This window comes from Bubalus kerabau, chromosome 20 (genome assembly GCF_029407905.1).
Source record: "Bubalus kerabau isolate K-KA32 ecotype Philippines breed swamp buffalo chromosome 20, PCC_UOA_SB_1v2, whole genome shotgun sequence".
NCBI lineage: Eukaryota > Metazoa > Chordata > Mammalia > Artiodactyla > Bovidae > Bubalus > Bubalus kerabau.
In genome coordinates, this window is record NC_073643.1 from 46,835,410 (window position 1) to 46,855,621 (window position 20,212).

The 20,212-nt window shown below is 39.3% G+C and overlaps 1 protein-coding gene across 5 annotated transcripts in view; it reads left to right on the forward strand.

Moving 5' to 3' along the window:
* Positions 1-20,212, forward strand: part of ERC2 (ELKS/RAB6-interacting/CAST family member 2) — a 997,915-nt gene that overhangs the window by 560,510 nt on the left and 417,193 nt on the right. Inside the window, exon 15 of one of the 5 annotated variants that reach the window (XM_055558166.1) lies at positions 415-676. The exons of the other annotated variants lie outside the window; for them this stretch is intronic. Within the exon in view, the coding sequence (XP_055414141.1) occupies positions 415-450 (36 nt within the window). The 3' untranslated portion in view covers positions 451-676. Of the gene's footprint in view, positions 1-414; positions 677-20,212 lie in introns of those variants that run through there. 5 annotated transcript variants of the gene reach the window in all.

The window sequence follows — 20,212 nt, forward strand, 5'->3', positions numbered from 1 at the left end:
GTAAGATGTACTAGAAGATGGTGGAATACAGCCCAAAGAGACTTTTTTGTAGTTTAGAGTAGGCAGCAGTGCAAGTTCAGAAGATGAACATTATAAGCAAAATCAGTCTAAATTTGTTCACCTAGGGCAGCTCCTGCAGCTTTGCTGGGGCTTCCTGCAAATGCTCTCAGCCTGAAGGCAGGGCCCCTTCCCTGTTCCTGATGAGTGCTTCCAATAGAAGCCACCCTGATTACAAAGCCACTTAGTATTTATTTCTCAAAGAGAAATTAAAGAAAAAAAAAACCTTTTCAAGTTTGAATATATAAACTTATAGGGGTATAGATAAAATCATCAAGATGTCTACTTATGATATTTATTTTGCTAATTTAGTTACGTCCAAAATCACTTATTACTTTTTGCTTCTCTTGTATTTAGTGGCATAAACAGTCATTCTCCACAAGCATCCTCTAAAAGTCAGTGACATCACTGGAGAGACTCTTCCATCATCTGCTACAGTCTGCACAGTCTAGTTGCCTTCGCCTCTGAATGGTTGGACCCTTTTATCTCTTTGTCATACAGACTGGCAATTGCTTTCTTTAAAGTGTGTTTTTTCCACACTGGTTAAGATCATGGACTCCAGCACCTAGTGGAACTTCCGTACATTTCTCAGCATGGCAGTTGTTACTCAAAAGCTTTCTAGATAAGTAAAAAAAAAAAAAAAAAAAAAGCTTTCTAGAGCTCCTCTGGCCACATTAAGAGCCACACATGAGACTTTACTCTTCTGTAATCATGGCTTTTTATTTTCTAAAACCAAAATTTCCTATTTTGATTAATAGCCTTATTTCCCAGATTTGGTTCCAAAAGACATGTGGCTGTAAAGTTATGCTACTGGTATGACACAAAAATGTGCCAGACTCTGGAGATGGTTCCAAAGGCAGGTTTCCCAAAATGTCTTCGAGAAAAGCCTGCCTCTTTGGACTAACTAACAGCCTCTAAGGCAACTACTTAGAATAGAGATGATATTCATGGAAATGGCAAAATTAGGGCATATTTTGTAACCTTGTCTTGTTTCTTTCAGACCACATTATTTTATTTTGAAATGAAGCAAACTGGTTTTTAGGCCTCATATAAATAATACAGTGATTGGGTTTCCAACTTTTCAAATGACTCCTTCTATACTATGAAAGATTCAAAGTCATTTACAGCCACACAAAAGCTTTATGTTGCCAAAATTATGTCAACGTTGTGGACAACATTGACTCCCTGGAGACCTAAATTATCTAGGAAATTCCCTGATTTATTCCCAGTTTTCTTTCTTTATCTAAATCTGGGTTTTCTTCCTTTCCCACTTCTTAGGGGAGGCTGCATATCATTGGTTGTCCCTTTTCATTTTTAATCTAGAGATACACAGGCCTGTAATCCATTCCCTCTTCTGACACTTTACAGCTGTGTGATGCTGAGGTTTATTAACCATGCTGTACCTCAATGTTATCATCTTTAAAATGGGGATAAGAAGACTAGCTACCTCACAGGTTTGTGTGAAGCAATGGCATCTCAATGTAAAGACATTACCATTGCTCTTTGTGCCCAGGATGTGCTCAGGAATGACAAACACAGTTACTTTTGCCATCATCATCATTTTTGTAGTTAGCATTGACCAAATAATGCATCATTTTCTGATATGATTGGTGGAAGTCAGTGTTAGTTTTAGGTTTTCTGTTAAACCCTCAATTCCTTGGGTTGTGCTGTTTTAAAGACATGTATGTCTGTTCTGGTAGTTTAGCATTGATTAGGAGAAAAATCTAAGATTTATGTCTTCGTATACTTTTTCCCAGCATCGTAAATTTTTAAAACTTTTCTTAATGTTTGGCAGCAAGCCATACCCTCATTGTTCAAGCACACATGCACATATGGTATATATGCATGTGTAAAGATATATACACACACATGCGTATATCCATTCCCAGATTGTTTTATTTTTTTGCCTTGAAACATCATAGCTTCCTTAATTTTGCTTGCTGGTGTTAGATGACTGTATTTTTCACCTCTAAATTAAATCCCCAAGGAATTTGACGCATAGGCACCAGAGTGGTAGCCTTTAAAAAGCCACTGACTTCACACAGATAGATACTTGAGACAGAAAGCCCTTTCTTTCTTGTGCTCACTTGGTATTTGGCTTTACCTGGCCTGGTGAAGTGAACTCTGGGTACGCTGAGCTAAATATGGCCTCGCGTACCCACGCACAGGAGGTGGGGCAGGGGGTTCCCGTAAATTGAGAGGCTGGACACGATCTCCAGGCTGGAGGCCACAGGAGCCAGGAGACTGAGGAGGAAATGGCATGGCTCCTGTGGCCAAGAGGTTTGCCTGCAGTTGGTTTGGGCCACAGAGCACCCTCCAAAAAGACTTTGACGTCTACTTGGTTAAGTTGATTGATGCTTTAGAGCATGGGAGGGAGGCAGCACTCCTGAAGAGTATTTATAATGCCCTGCACATACAGGCTTCAGAGGCTGCCACAAAACCAAGCTGGACATAAATTTCAGCTATAAAATAAATTTTAGAAAGGCTCTGTATCCTTCCCCATCAGACTAAGCTCATGCAGCTATGATTATTCTTTCTTCTCACATCTGAAGGCTTTTGTTTGCCATCTTTATTGTTGCTTAAAGTTTGCAGTTAAAACTTAACCTAACAAAACCCGTGTGCAGCTGTTTAGTTGAGAAATTCAAACTCTTTTCTTTGGCTTTATCTTTGCGCAGAGGGCAGGCATTCTCTTTTTCAAGCCTGAAGATTGATGTTTATGATCAGGCCCTGCTATTTTCTTCATTTCTCATAGTAATTAACAAGAGCATTTTTTTTTTTTTTTTTTGCTGGTCAGTCCCATGTATTAATTGCTTGCTTTTTCATGGCTTCTTGTTGAAAGGAATGCATATCACAAGATAGATTGTCTCATTCCAGCTGAGTATTTATTGAAAAGAATTCCAGGACGGCTCAGTCATCAGGATGTTCTGTTACTTTAGGAAGATTTCACCATGATTGTGAGCAAGAAATGAAAAGTTGGATCGCTTTTCTGAGTGCTAAGTGGGTTAGGAACATGTTTTAAGGGGCACCTGCAAGGGGAAGAAGGCTAATTGTAGAATGAGGAATGTGTGACGTTTAAGCTGAGACCTGGAGGAGGATCAGGAGCTAGCCATGCAGAGTTGTGGGCACAGCATTGGAAGCAGAGGAAACTTGTGCAAAGGTCTCCAGGGGTGAGAATGAGCCCAACTTGTTATAGGAATAACAAAACACACAGTGTAAAATTATTAAGATACATAATATCTATCTTTTAGAGTTGTTGTAAAGATTAAATTTGATAAAGTACATTAAATACTTAGTCTCAGGCACACAATAACAATAGATATCATAATAATAGCATCTTTAGTGCCTTCATCTGCTTTTAAGTTCTTCTCGATACATAGTAATTATTAAAAATACTTTAACAGACACAAAAGAAAAGGGCTATTAGGTTTTAGTGACTACTCAGACCATTTTTTCTTAAAGTTGTCCATCATCCAAAGTTTTCTTAGGTCTAGCTTTCCTTTGACACACTCTCTGTCTTTAAACTGATCTGTTCAGATTCATGAATGGGGACAAGCAAATGGAAGTTCGATGTGAAATATTTATTGCAGTGATGAGAACTTGCAGAAACATGGGAAAAGATTTGTACATTTTTCTGTTTACAGAAATCTGGTTGGTCATTATTCCTTAGCTAAGTTGTAAAGTCAAAAACGATGAGAGCTTTAAAAAATAATTCTTGTTAAGTATAATACAAATGCATAAAACAGTTAAAAACATTTGTACAGCTAATGAGTTTATAAGGTAGAAATCTTTGAATTCACCACTCACGGAAGAATCTTGGACTTCCTAGTTTTCCACAGCTTCCAAGATCCTGCTCAAACCAAAGGTTATTTCCTTCTCCCCTAAATAACCACTCTCTTGATGTCTAGGGTAATCACCTTACTTTCCTTCATGCTTTTTCTTACCCAGTTGTGTCTCCCTACATACTATATACTAGCTTTGTCCTCTTTTTTTTTTTTTTTGTCTGTCTGTTTGAAAGCAAGTTCTAAAAACTTCCTTTGGATGACTTGAAATGACATAAAACTGGCCATGCAGGGAAAACTAAAAATCACCAGGTTAAAAAAAAAAAAAATGCAAATTTGAATTCAACCAGGGTTAGTAGCAAGGGGAAGATTCAGGGAGAAATTGAGGAGGACGAGGAGGCACCTGGGAAGAGGTGTGGCTGGCTCAGAGCCCTTGTCCAAGAGCATCCCTTCTGACAAATGAGGAAAACTTGCCTTGGAGACTGCACAGAGCAGGAAGCCCCCAGTGGGGAATTGTAGGGGAGATGTCTGTTTATTCTAGGCTGGTGCTTCTCCTTTGAAAGGTCCGCAGCCGCTTCCCCAGGGCCTGAGGCTCAGGGGAGGGAAACAACCAATCAGTGCTTCTGGGTCAGAAGTAATGAGAGAAAGTGGAGAGCGGATGCCTCCCTCTGTTGACTGAGAAAGAAGGACACACAACAAGGAAATGGGGAGGAAACCCAAGGCTGACCCTTCCCTGTAGGAACCAAGGGATGGGGAACTTCCTGGGGTGTAAGTTCATTCCCTATGGACTTTTAAGAAGGGAAAGGAATTGCGTGACATAAGGCTTAGTTCTGAGAAGTTACCTAGTTATGCTTACCTTTTAACTTACCTATTATGTGCCATTTTAAAAACCAAGTTCATCCTCTATATAGCTATTAACATAAAATCCAAAACAAACCTAAATGGAATTTTTGTTTCCTTTTAGAAGAACCAGAAATCTTGGGGAAACAGTTTAGGAACGTGGCCCTTCAGGGCTTGGTGGAAGATAAACCATCTGGGAAATGAGTTGTTCTGCATTCTCAGAGGATGTATCAAAGGATTTGGATTTTATTCTGACTTTGCTAGTAACTAACTACCAAAAAAAAAAAAAAAAAAAAGAGGCAGTTGGGAAGTTCTCTGAAAATATTGATTGAATTCTGAGTTCTAGGTACTGAATTGGGTATAAAGAAGTCAACAAGATTACAAGATCCCCATCACAGTGCTGCCTTCCAGGCATGAAGAGCAGCATTAAACCAAAGTTTTGATAAGCTTGTTGAGTTCTGTGGAGGAGTTTAGTGCTATGTGGGAGGGCTTACCACAGGCACCTTGCTGGGGGATCTGGCTGGAAGGGCCCCTGGTTATCTTGTTCAGCTTCTCTGTTTTCACTTGTAGAAATGGGATGGAAAGTCAGGGAGTAAAGGAGGATGTTTTACTTGGGGCTGTGTGATCAGCTAGTGATAGAACCAGGATTAAAACCTGAACCTTACCTGCGCTCAGCACTTCTATGGTCAGGGGAACACAGGCATGTTTCTCTGTGAAACTGGAAGATCAGAAGTCTCTGTTTCTGAGAGTAACTTATTTCAATCCCTGTCAAATTACATGAAATCCTTGTGTGACCTCTCAGTTTGTAGGCCTTTTGCTCTTATAGTTTTTATAAAATATTCCACTAGGACAGCAGTTGAAACATAGAAGCCAGTATCCTGGTGCTTGGTTTGAATGTAGTCACAGCTTATAATCCTTGAATTACCCTTAGAGAACAGATTTCGCTAAGCCTCTGGACCTTTCACTGCTCATTGTCATTGTTTCTACCCTACATGCCTCTTTGAATTTAGTTACTGAAGACTTGTGGTGCTTTAAGTGTCCAGAAATTTCATGTCATTTTCCATAATAATTTGACATCTGTTTAATGATGTATATACTATTTCAGAAAACTTGAAAATATTTTAAAGATTATAAGACTAACAGTAATTTATAAGCCTAAACAGTAAATGGGTACCCACCCACTCAAATATTTTTTCTGGGTGGGTACTTTGAAATATAGACTTAACTAAAATTTCTCCAAATTGTTTAAAAATACTCTGTCTAATGAAATACTACAGGACAGAAAGTGTTCATCTGAGGCATGGTGTGGTTGTAAAACACCCAGACACACATGTGATATACATTTTATAGCTTTGTGTATTTTGCAGGCAAAACATTGAAACATGGTAGAAACACTAACATGTACAGTGAGCCAGTCTTTAATAGTATCATCGTATAGCTGTTCATCTCTTCTGGCCTTTTATTTATACATGTGTAATTATGATTTCCAGTACTTGTTATCAGAATATTTCCAAACTTGGTTTTGTCTTTATATCTTTCCTTCTTAGGAACTTTTTCCCAGATTGCCTGTTTCCTAGGGGAATGATTCTGTCAGTAGTTGGAAAGATCATGTTAGGGTGTGGCGTGGTCTGGACTTACAAGGATACAGACTGACCAGAAATCTGAGAGTCACCCTAAGTTCCTTCCTGTCCCTCATGTCACCCTACCCTCATTGTAAATTGCTCCCTAGGTTTTGCTGATTTTAGATGTTTCTTCAATCTATACCCTCTTCTCCATCCCTTTTGTGCTGTGCTTGGTCGCTCAGTTGTGTCTGACTCTTTGTGACCCCATGGACTATAGCCTGCCAGGCTCTTCCACCCCTGACCTTTGTTCTGATCTTCTTTTGCTTGTACTGTGCAACAGCTCCCTGACTCCAGCCTGATTCTTTTCTGATTCATTCTCATTTCCTTATCACTGCCCTACCTAATACCTTCAACATCACTGCCATCATGCAGAATAAATTGTGCTCTTCACTGGGACATTTAAGGACTTCCATTGGCTAGCCCTGGCCTAACCTCAGTCTCACTTTGCACTAGAACCTACCTCTGGCTAATAACACTGAATAGATAGATCCACTCCCGGCATACACTTTGCTGCTTCTCACCACTAGGCCTTGGTCCCTGTGGTTCTTCATGTTCAAAATGTTCATACTCAAACCTGCCTTCCCCAACTAACTCCTGTTTATTCTCACATCTCTAGCTTATGTGTCAACTTCAACAAGAAGCTATCTGGAGTTCCTGCAGACTGGCATAGGTCTGCTTTTTGCATTTCCATAATTCCGTTCTTAAAATTACAGTTTTTCTTCCTGTCTCCTTCTCTGCATTCCTGTCTCTCCCACCAAGGACCTTTATCTCTTTCAGTCCCACGTTGTTTTGAAAGCAGATCATCAAAATTTTTTAAGATGAAGGATTATTCTTCCCTTTATTAGATGTTACTTTTTATTAGTCTGAATGCAGAGTACCTTGAATATGTATCCTTGCTTATCTTGTATGGAGACAGCATTTGGATCCCCACTCTAAATGCAGGACACAGATCTTAAGTGACTTTCCGAGGTCAGTGAGTTAAAGTGGCTGGCCCAGGTCTGAACTACCCTGGCTCTAACCTGTTCTATACTTAGCCTGTACATCTAATACTTGGGGGATAGAATTTGTTTGAAGTGGATTAAATAACCTTAACTTAGCTTTGAACACAGTTTAGAGTACTCTAAGTATATAACTTTCTCTATTATCACTATAACCAAACTGGCCCTTTGTCATGTCAGACTCACACACAGAATCTAGAGCATACCATATTCCAGTGCATCTAGCCTTTGTGGATTCTTGTCTGGAGAATCCCATGGACAGAGGAGCCTGGCAGACTACAGTCAATGGGGTCGCACAGAGACAAACATGATTGAGCCGCTAAGCACACTACGGGGAATGGCTCTTCTGTGCTACTCATCCTCCCCTCAGCCTCCCACTGGTAGACGGCCTTTGTTCTTAAACTCTGAGTTCTTAACTCTACACATACTGCTGCCCCACTCCCACCCCACCAGACTTGAGGCCTCTTGGATTCTCTCTTTTTGGCCTTCTCACCTCTAGCTTGATGACAAGCCTTTTGCACTGCTTGCCCTTCATTCAGCTGTATGGGGGAGGGGGTGGGGAGTGCTCAGTTGGGGATAGAAATGGATTTAAAGTCTGAAGGTAAATAAAGGAGAAAAGAGAAAGCAGCCCTCTGTGAGATCTGGACTGAAGAAGAAATAACTAGAACACTGGCTAGCAAACTGTGGCCCACAGACCAAGTCCCACCTGCCACCTGTTTTTATAAATAGTTTGATTGGAACCTAGCCATTTCCATTCGTTTATGGATAGTCTATAGTTGCTTTCATAGGGCAGAGTTGAGTAGTTGCAACAGAGGTGATATGGCCAACAAAATCTAGAATATACACTATCTGGCCCTTAATAGAAAAAGTTTGCCAACTCCTGTTCTAGAAGACAATAACATCTTTCATAATGACAGAGTTAACTATATAACTATTATATATATATATATATCTCCTTTGTATATATCTATGGATATATATATATCCATAATTTTATATATATGTATATATATCCTTTCTATATATGTATGCTATATGTATATATCCTTTTTATTATTGTGCTAGAAGAATCTCTGTCTCTTTGGTCATTTGAGTTTTGTTACCTGAGGTAATTTTCTTCTACCCTGACTAGAATCTGTGGTCATTAAAAGGCATGGACGGGAGACTTCCCTGGTGGTCCAGTGGTTAAAAATCCACCTTTCAGTGCACAGAATGTGGGTTTGATCCCTGCTCAGGGAACTAAGATCCCACATGCTGTGGGGCAGCCAAGCCTGTACACCTAAACTAAGATCCAACACAGTCAAAATTAAATAAATAAATAAAATATTGGTGGGAAGAGGGGAAGCACAGAGATTGGGTTAAGCCCCCTTCGTCTGTAATCTGATGTACTCAGCTCAATTCACTGTAACTGATTTTTAATCTGTAAGATTTTAGTTTGGGTAAAAACAGACAACTTTGGAAATTAGACTTCATTTAGACAGACAGCTTTGATCCATTGGTGACTGCCTGAACTCCATGTTGGGAAGGATTATAAAGTCCCAGGGGCCTTAGCACAAAGCAGTACTGTGATTGATTGGTGATGTCTGTCAGGTCCTGTGCATAAGTGAAAAGTGGTCCATTTGTCTTAAGCTGGGGCGTCCTTCTTGAAGCTGTAGAAAGTCAAAAGTCTTGAATGACAGTAGTTCAGTCCACCACAACCTAGATTCCAATCTGAAGGTTACTAAAGGAGATTCTCTACAAGCTACAATCATCGTATTTGTAGATTAGCAAGGAGCTGCAAGGGCTTCCAATGGCTCGAGCTGTGAAGAATCCTCCTGCAGTGCAGGAGAGCAGAAGACATAGGTTTGGCTGCGTTGGGAAGATCCTCTGGAGAAGGAAATGGCAACTCACTCCAGTATTCTTGCCTGAGAAATCCCATAGACAGAGGAACCTGGCAGGCTACAATCTATGGGGTTGCAAAGAATCAGACACAACTCAGCAACGGAGCACACCCACATATGAGGAGCTGTAAATGGCAGATTATTGATTTATTAAGAAAAAGATGATGCTGTGAAAGTGCTGCACTCAATATGCCAGCAAATTTGGAAAACTCAGCAGCGGCCACAGGACTGGAAAAGGTCCGTTTTCATTCCAGTCCCTAAGAAAGGCAATGCCAAAGAATGCTCAATCTACTGCACAATTGCACTCATCTCACACTCTAGTAAAGTAATGCTCAAAATTCTCCAAGCCAGGCTTCAACAGTACGTGAGCTGTGAACTTTCAAATGTTCAAGCTGGTTTTAGAAAAGGCAGAGGAACCGGACATCAAATTGTCAACATCCGCTGGATCATCAAAAAAGCAAGAGAGTTCCAGAAAAACATCTATTTCTGCTTTATTGCCTATGCCAAAGCCTTTGACTGTGTGGATCACAATAAACTGTGGAAAATTCTTCAAGAGATGGGAATACCAGACCACCTGACCTGCCTCCTGAGAAATCTGTATGCAGGTCGAGAAGCAACAGTTAGAACTGGACATGGACAACAGACTGGTTCCAAATTGGGAAAGGAGTACATCAAGGCTGTATATTGTCACCCTGCTTGTTTAACTTCTATGCAGAGTACATCATGAGAAATACTGGACTGGATGAAGCACAAGCAGAATCAAGATTTCCAGGAGAAATATCGATAACCTCATATATGCAGATGATACTACCCTTATGGCAGAAAGTGAAGAACTAAAGAGCCTCTTGATGAAAGAGGAGAGTGAAAAAGTTGGCTTAAAGCTCAACATTCAGAAAATGAAGATCATGGCATCTGGTCCCATCACTTCATGGCAAATAGATGGGGAAATGGTGGAAACAGTGTAAGACTTTACTTTTTTGGGCTCCAAAATCACTGAAGATGGTGACTGCAGCCAAGAAATTAAATGATGCTTACTCCTTGGAAGGAAAGTTATGACCAACCTAGACAGCATATTAAAAAGCAGACACATTACTTTGCCAACAAACGTCCATCTAGTCAAGGCTACGATTTTTCCAGTAGTCATGTATGGATGTGAGTATTGGACTATAAAGAAAGCTGAGCACTGGAGAATTGATGCTTTTGAATTATGTTGTTAGAGGAGACTCTTGAGAGTCCCTTGGACTGCAAGGAGATCCAACAAGTCTATCCTAAAGGAATTCAGTCCTGAATATTCATTGGAAGGACTGATGTTGAAGCTGAAGCTCCAATACCTTGGCCACCTGATGCAAAGAGCTGACTGATTTGAAAAGACCCTGATGCTGGGAAAGATTGAAGGCAAGAGGAAAAGGAGACGACAGGATGAGATGGTTGGATGGCATCACCAACTGAATGGACATGAGTTTGAGTAAACTCTGGGAGTTGGTGATGGACAGGGAGGCCTGGTGTGCTGCAGTCCATGGGGCTGCAAAGAGTTGGTCGCGACTGAACTGAACTAAATGAAGAAAAAGATGGTTGACTGAAAACCATTCTTTTTTCATAATTATATCTTCTAAGTCAAATCTTATGCCAAAATGTAGATAGCATAACATTTACAGTTTTAACTGTCTTTAAGTGTACAGTTTTGTGGCATTAAGTGCATTCACATTGCTGTGCAGCCATCACCATTATTCATCTCTAGAAGTTTTCCTTATCCTCAACTGAAACTGTGCCCATTGAACAATAACGCCTCATTTTCCCCTACCCCCTAGCCCTTGACAGCAACCATTCTGTTTTTCTGACTCTATAATTTGGACTATTGGAAGTACCTCATATGTGTGGAAGCATACCATATTTGCCTCTTTTTTTTGTACCTGGCTTATTTCTTTTTTTTATTTTATTTATTTATTTGTACCTGGCTTATTTCACTTAAGATATAAGCATCTGAATGCAGAGTTCCAAAGAAAAGCAAGAAGAGATAAGAAAGCCTTCCTCGGTGATCAATGCAAAGAAATAGAGGAAAACAACAGAATGGGAAAGAATAAAGATCTCTTCAAGAAAATTAGAGATACAAGGGAACATTTCTTGCAAAGATGGGCTCGATAAAGGACAAAAATGGTATGGACCTAACAGAAGCAGAAGATATTAAGAAGAGGTGGCAAGAATACACAGAAGAACTGTACAGAAAAGATCTTCACGACCCAGATAATTACGATGATGTGATCACTGACCTAGAGCCAGATATCCTGGAATGTGAAGTCAAGTGGGCCTTAGAAAGCATCACTATGGACAAAGCTAATGGAGGTGATGGAATTCCAGTTGAGCTATTCCAAATCCTGAAAGATGATGCTGTGAAAGTGCTGCACTCAATATGCCACCAAATTTGGAAAACTCATCAGTGGCCACAGGACTGGAAAAGGTCCGTTTTCATTCCAATCCCAAAGAAAGGCAATGCCAAAGAATGCTCAAACTACCGCACAATTGCACTCATCTCACACGCTAGTAAAGTGATGCTCAAAATTCTCCAAGCCAGGCTTCAGCAGTACGTGAACTTCCTGATGTTCAAGCTGGTTTTAGAAAAGGCAGAGGAATCAGAGATCAAATTGCCAACATCTGCTGGATCATCGAAAAAGCAAGAGAGTTCCAGAAAAACATCTATTTCTGCTTTATTGCCTATGCCAAAGCCTTTGACTGTGTGGATCACAATAAACTGTGGAAAATTCTTCAAGAGATGGGAATACCAGACCACCTGACCTGCCTCTTGAGAAACCTGTATGCAGGTCAGGAAGCAACAGTTAGAACTGGACATGGAACAACAGACTGGTTCCAAATAGGAAAAGGAGTACGTCAAGGCTGTATGTTCATGTCACCCTGCTTATTTAACTTATATGCAGAGTACATCATGAGAAACACTGGGCTGGAAGTAGCAAAAGCTGGAATCAAGATTGCCAGGAGAAATATCAATAACCTCAGAATACAGATGACACCACCCTTATGGCAGAAAGTGAAGAGGAACTAAAAAGCCTCTTGATGAGAGTGAAAATGGAGAGTGAAAAAGTTGGCTTAAAGCTCAACATTCAGAAAACTAAGATCATGGCATCCGGTCCCATCACTTAATGGGAAATAGATGGAGAAACAATGGAAACAGTGTCAGACTTTATTTTTTGGGGCTCCAAAATCACTGCAGATGGTGACTGCAGCCATGAAATTAAAAGATGCTTACTTCTTGGAAGGAAAGTTATGACCAACCTAGATAGCATAATTCAAAAGCAGAGACATTACTTTGCCAACAAAGGTATGGCTAGTCAAGGCTATGGTTTTTCCTGTGGTCATGTATGGATGTGAGAGTTGGACTCTGAAGAAGGCTGAGCACTGAAGAATTGATGCTTTTGAACTGTGGTGTTGGAGAACACTCTTGAGAGTCCCTTGGACTGCAAGGAGATCCAACCTGTCCATTCTGAAGGAGATCAGCCCTGGGATTTCTTTGAAAGGAGTGATGCTAAAGCTGAAACTCCAGTACTTTGGCCATCTCATGCGAAGAGTTGACTCATTGGAAAAGACTCTGATGCTGGGAGGGATTGGGGGCAGGAGGAGAAGGGGACGACAGAGGGTGAGATGGCTGGATGGCATCACTGACTCGATGGACTCACGTTGTGAGTCTGAGTGAACTCCGGGAGTTTGTGATGGAGGCCTGGCGTGCTGCGATTCATGGGGTTGCAAAGAGTCGGACATGACTGAGCAACTGAACTGAACTGAACTATTGCACTTGGCATATGTCGTCAGTTGTGGTATGTGTCAGATTTCCTTCCTTTTTAAGGAAGAGTATGGTTTTTCCAGTGGTCATGTATGGATGTGAGAGTTGGACTGTGAAGAAAGCTGAGCGCCAAAGAATGGATGCTTTTAAGCTGTGGTGTTGGAGAAGACTCTTGAGAGTCCCTTGGACTGCAAGGAGATCCAACCAGTCCATTCTGAAGGAGATCAGCCCTGAGGTTTCTTTGGAGGGAATGATGCTGAAGCTGAAGAGTCGAACACGACTGAGCAACTGAACTGAACTGAATATCCCATTACGTTTATGTAGCAAATTTTTTTTTGACCATTTAGTAGTCAGTGGACATTTGAGTTGTTTTTATCTTTTGGCTATGGATTGGGCTTCCTTGGTAGCTCTGATGGTAAAGTATCTGCCTGAAGTGCAGGAGACCTTGGTTTGATCCCTGTATCAGGAAGATCCTCTGAGAAGGGAATGGCAACCCACTCCAGTATTTTCCATGGAAATTTTCATGGACAGAGGAGCCCAGTGGGCTATAGACCATGGGGTCGCAAAGTGTCGAACACAACTGAATGACTTCTACTTTACTGCTGTGGATAATGCTGCCAGGAACACTGCTTGAATCTGTACTTTCAATTCTTTTAGTCATCAACCTAGAAGTGAAGTCTCTGAATCTTATTATAATTCTGCAATCAATTTTTAAAGGAACTGACACACTTTTTCACAGTGGCTGCACCGTTGTGCATCCCCACCAGGAATGCACTAAGGCTCCAGTTTCTGAACAGTGTTGCCATCACTTTTGGCAATAGTCTTCCCAGTCAGAGGGAAGTGGCATACCAGTACTGTTGATTTGTGTTTCCCAAATGTAATGTTGACCATCTTTTTATGTGCTTATTGTATATTTTCTTTGGAGAAATGTCTATTCAAATTGAGTCAACTTTTAGTTAGCTCACACTGCTGGTTTCTTTAAAGATCAGGAGACGGACTCAGTTTCAGCTGGGAATTTCCCTGTGTGGGGTCTGAAATGTCTTGAAGATAGTCCTGTAGGAAGCTCCCCGTGACTATAATTACAAGCCAGGGAAATCTGAGTCAGGGGAAAGGCTAATTAAATAGGGATGTTTTGAAGCCACTGTAGAAATGAAGACAGAGAAAGAATGGGGTGGGGTAGGGTGGGGGTGGTGGGAATGGGTGTGTGTGTGTATGTAAGAGCTGATTAAGTTTTTCAACTTGTCCCTTCTCTCCCTCCCAAGAGTGAGAGAAATGGGAGGGCAGAAAGAGAAAGATCCAAAGCCTGCTGCTTCCTCTGGACTTCTGTTTAAAATAGGTCCCTTTCAAGGCTCTGAAGCCTCAAAACCCACAAGTGACATTTTTAGGACAATTTTTTTTTCAGCATGGAGGCCTTTGATTATCTCACCATAATTACTATGTTTGTGGTGTTTTTTTCCCCTGTTGGCTGTATTTTAGAGAAGTAAAGTTTGAGTTGGTTTTGTTAGAAACATCACTCTAGGAGCATTGAATTTACTTTACCTCCAGTAATAGAAATAAATTAAAACTTTAATGTACTGTAAATTCACTGATTTAAACTATGTGGATCAGAAACATTCTGGGACAGTTGACAGAAAATCCTATTCAGGTTTGAAGACTGAATGACTGCAGGAGATATATCTGGGGAGTCTTCTGAATAATGTTTGTTGTATGACCTGGTGTATAGGGTGAGACAGTACCTCTAGACTGATCCTGTACAATTGTTAGAGGATTGGGAGAGATGTGTGTCTGATCTTCTTAAACAGAACTTAACTTAAATGAGGGAAAATAATTATATTAACAGTAGAGATTATCTGAAAGATGTGATTAACTAACAGTGAATTCATTTTTTAGGTGTCCTACCAAATACTTTTTGATGTTCACTATTGCACAAAATTTCCAACCAACGTGTTTTTCCAGTTATAAGAAATGATCTCCATGTATGGGCTTCATACATATTTATTCTATTACTAAACAAAAACCTATATAAAAGTGATATCCTAGTTCTCTTTCATTTTTGTGGCTAAAGGTAAAACAGAACTATTTCTATTTTTCAGCTCTGGTTTTGTTGATCTTAAATGCCTCTGTATTGTATGCATTTTGTCTTAGCATCTCTCACTCTCTCTTTCTTTTTTAAACTGTGTTAAGTTTTGACCATTCGATTTTTGGTGACAAAGTATTTTGACCTGCTATGTTGAAAATTCCCAGTTGAGAAGCAATACCTGAAGTTTGACTGTGGAACTCTGTAGAACTAATACATATAGAATATGACTTTTAGGGAATTGAATGGCTTTCAGGGAGAATCAGGAGGCATTTCTCAGAGCTAAATTGGACCCCACCTCAAACTTCTCCAAATAGCGTCTCAAGAATGATAGTGTTTTAAGAGTTTAAAGGGTCATAACTATTTTGGATGCAATTTTGTTTATTTATTTTTATTTTTAACAGTCAGCAAGATTTCAAATTCATGTTGGTGGGCAGCATTGATTCAGTTGAAGCCTATAATCCCATCAGTTGAAGCAAATATGAGTCATACAGTGTATAAATTATTACCAGTCACACAAACATATTCACGGTTGGTTTTAACTTCAGTATACAAGCTGTGAATTTGGAAAGAGGTTTTAGGGTGTACTTAGAGGTTTCTATTCCCAGCAGAGCTTAGTGGTTAAAGTTCAGCCTCTGTCATGAGACAGGCTGCTAGGTTTGAAGCCTGGCTTCATCACTTCCCACCTGTGTGACCTTGGGCTCCTCAGTCACCTCTGCATCTCTGCTGTTCAGCCTGCCTCACAGAACTGTGAGAAACTGAATAACAATATACCTGGAAACTTGGAACAAAATGCTTAGAATGTAGAGAAAGGGGCTGAGTGCTTTAAAAAAAAGTCAATGCTATTATAATTATCAACCTTTCTCTTACTGCCCAGTTTTAAAGAAGAACCTGCTGTTTTATTTTGATGTAATTTTACATATAAATGTTACCTTGAAGTTATGGTAGAAGTGGATAGAGAGGCACTTGGGGTTAAAGCAGAACCATGCTGGTGTTTGCCATCATCAAAATAGAATTGCTCTAACTATATATGGATTAAGTCCTATGTCATATTGTGTGAAGTATGGTGGCTATTACCTGCACTTCCCAGAGAGGCCCTTACCCAGATGCCTGATGAGTTTTTAAGCAGTTAGCAGGCACTCTTCTGTGTGTGTCTGTGTGTGTGTGTGTGTGTGTGTGTGTGTGTGTCCAACTATGTCCCCTCATTTAAACAATTACTAATTATTTAGTAAATACTTATTGCTTCATTTCCTTTTAAAACCAATTATGAAATATTTCAAATATACTGGAAAATATGAAGAATATTGTAACTGAAACCTATTTCCCCCAACACCCATACTAAATAAATTTTACTTACCTAATAGTTAAATACAAAAATAAAGTTTGCCATATTTACTTGAGATTTTGAAAAGATAGGCTAGTATACCCCATCTTGATTCCTTTTACCTCTGTTTCTCCTAGAGAGAATCCTATCCTGAAAGGGATGTGTATTTTCCCAGGCTTTTCCATACTTATTTGACATGTATGTATTCCTACCAATATAGAATGTTTTTATAATTTTACTAGATACTTATTAATTCATAAATAATATGTGCTATTATTTTATACATTCATAAATGCAGCATAAATGGTTTCATACTTTCACTTCTCAGACCAATTACTCATTGAACTCATACCTAGTCCTCGAGAATACCAGTGGTCCTTCCACCTCATGGTCTTTGCACTTGCAATTCCCTTTGCCTGGAATGTTGTTCCCTGATTGTCCATGACTATTTCCCTGCTCCTCTGATTCTTTATTGAATGACTGCCTTAGGGGGGTTACCTCATCTAAAACCACAAATCCCTGCAATGCTGCTCTCCTTTCCCTTCTCCTTTCCATTATTCTTTAGTAATTTTCATTATATGGGTTATTGGACTTATTTTCTATTTTATTGTTTGTCTCCCTTCACTGAAATGCAAGTGCATTGAAGACAAGGGTTTTTTTTTTGGGGGGGGGGTGCTGTCTTCATAACTGTTTTATCCCTGACATCTACATAGTGTTCAATAAATATTTGATGATTGAATAAATGTGTAACACTGGGTAATTCACTTTGTTGTCTTAATAGTAAACTTTTGAAGTTTGTCCAACTTGATACCTGTAGCTGTTTTCTTTTCACTGTTGTATAATGTTCTGCTTGATATCTAAGTCATGTTAAATATCTATCTTCTGTAATGGTTGGCATATTAGTTTTTTCCATAATTTTTCTCTTATAGACAGTGCCATAGTGGGCATTCTTGAGCTTTTTTTTTTTTTTTTTTTTTGGCAAAAGTGTGAGAGTTTATCTGTGGTGTATAGTCAGAAGTGCAATTCTCATTTGTGTTAGTTATCTATTACTGTGTCACAAAACATCCCAAATTTGCTGGCTTAAAATAATGATTTACACAATTCTGTGAGTAAACATGGTGGTTCTTCTGCTAGTTTTTCTCATCCAGGTGCAGTCAGATGATGGCTAGAATGGCTGAATAGTCCAGCTGGCCTCATGTACATATCTGGCTGTTAGGACTGTCTGTAGGCTAGGGCACCTCAGATCTCTACCATGCATCACCTTATCCTCAGTAGAGTAGATTAACTTCCTTGTAGCATGGCATTCTTGAGCATCAGTCCAGGGAGAAGCTGCAGGGCCTATTAAGGCTAGAATCTGGAATGCACATGGCATCTCTTCCATCACATCCTTCTAGTCAGAGCAAGGCACAAGGCCATCCCAGATTCAAGGGATAAGAGAGGTTTCAAAATATTGTGACCAGCATATTCTAACTTACCTCATTAAGTCATAAATTTCACATATCTACAGTTTTAATAGATATTACCAAACTTCTTTCTAAAATAGTTTTATCAATTTATTCTCCAGTTGGTACCAACTATTTGTTAAAAGGAAATATCTTTGACACAACAGTGTGTATCACAAAATAAATGTTCATAGACCCCTACCAAATCTGCCTTTCCTTATGTAGTAAACCCCATCTGTGCTATACATTCAACAAAACCTGATTTCTCTTTCTCCTGGGTACATGAATAGATACATTTCCCAGATCCTGTTGTAGTTAGGAATGGCCCTATGACTAAGTTTTGGTCAATGGAAGTGATTTTTGCCATTTCAGAGTTGGTATATAAATTTCTTTAATGTATTGCCAAGGTATAATTTATTCTACCCTCTGTCCTTATCTGCTGACCAGATACAGAATATCCACTGCAATTCTGGGACCCAGACTAAAGCATGGTCCAAACAGAAAGAACCCAAACAACAGTTCTCAGTGAACATCACTCCCCCACCCGAATTCCTGCTGTTGATTGGGAAAATTTATTTGAGGTAGAAATAAACTTATATTAAACCATTGAGATCTCAGGGTTTATCTGTTAGAACAGCTTACATTTCCTTAGGCAATATAACCCTGGATGAGCAGAAAGTGTCTTTATTTATAGACTTTGGGTCTAGATGAGAATTAATCATCCAACTTAATCTTCAAAGGTATTATTTGTATCCACCAATTGGTACATAGCTACATATATTATATATAATTATTAGTATTTATATTCATATATATGATAGCTTTATTGAGATATAATTCACATACCATCTATTTCACCCATTTAAAGTGTACCATGCAGCACTTTTTAGTATATTTACAGAGTTGTATAAGCATCACTGCAGTCAATTTTAGAACAATGTCATCACCCCAAAGAGAAACCCTGTACCCATTAAGCAGTTAACTCCACATTTTTGCCCCTCAATCCCCAGCTCTTGTTAACCACTAATTTGCTTTCTGTCTCCATGGGTTTGCCTACTTTAGACATTTCATATAAATGAAATCATATAATATGTGGCTGTTTGTGTCTGGCTGCTTCTACTGAGAATAATGTTTTCAGGGCTCATCCATGGTATAGCATGTGTCAGTACTTCACTTATTTTTAAGAATAAATAATATTCAATTGTATGGATATAGTTATATGATATTTTATTTACTCATGTATTAGTTGATGATATTTTGGTTTCTGCTCTTTGGCTGTTATGCATAGTGTTTCTATAAAGGCTTATTGTACAATTTTTTCCAACACGCCATTTTTTTAATCTTTCAAAAATTCTGATAGAACTATATATCAGAAGTATCTGTCAGTTTAATAGAAGAAAGTTTGTTGGAAAAGCAAATTCTTGAAGCATTGACATGGTGGAATAAAAAATTTCACAGGATATCTTCTTGATGAAACTTTGAAAACTATTAAATTAATACAATCTCCTTTATTCTTCACACCATAAACTTAAAATGGACTAGATCTTATTTTTATAATGATGGAGTACTTAGTACAATACAAATCATACAAATCATACCTTATGGCTTTACACTATAATTTAGTGCAAAACCCTTGTACTTTGGATTAAACTTTTTTCTTATTTAGCATTCATTTTTTGAGTGCCTACTCTGCTGTAGGTGTTGTCAAGGTAGAAGGGATATGACTTTGAGTAGGGAAGATGAGGCCCTGCCCTTACTAACAAAGAATACATTTAAAAAATTGAACAAGCAATTGGAGAGTTTTACATGTACTGTGAAGGAAATCACCAGGACATGTTATATACAGTGTTACATGGAGAGGCAGGAGGGCTACTTCTGAAGCTGAATGATGAGCAGGAGCCAACCTCGGAAAGCACTGGAACAAAAGGGCTCCAGGTGTCAGGAATCGCAAGTATAAGGTTGCTAAGGTGAGAACAAGTTCAGTGTGTTTGAGAAACAGGCAATACCAATGTGCATAGACCTTATAGAGTGAGGGTAAGTGGGCGGTGTCGTTTGTGCAAATTTGATATTGCTCACGGTGATATAACTATCTCACATATTGTTGTTAAGAAGAATTTTTACTTCTTTGCTTACACAGATTCCAGAATCTGTCTGATTTGACATCAGCTGAAGTCCTAGAGACAATTTTGGCCCAGTGTTCTGGAATCACATTCTGGATTCTTAGTGGGGTGAAAAATCACCTGTTACAAGTACCAGTCTAAAAATCTGTCAGCAAGGCAATAAATATTTAGAAAGCCTAGAGTAAATCTTTCCAAAATCCTGAATTTTTGTGTAAGATGAGCCCAAAGCCAACTGGCATGCCAAGCATTTTATGGGAATAAATTGGGTGCTTTGTGATGTACA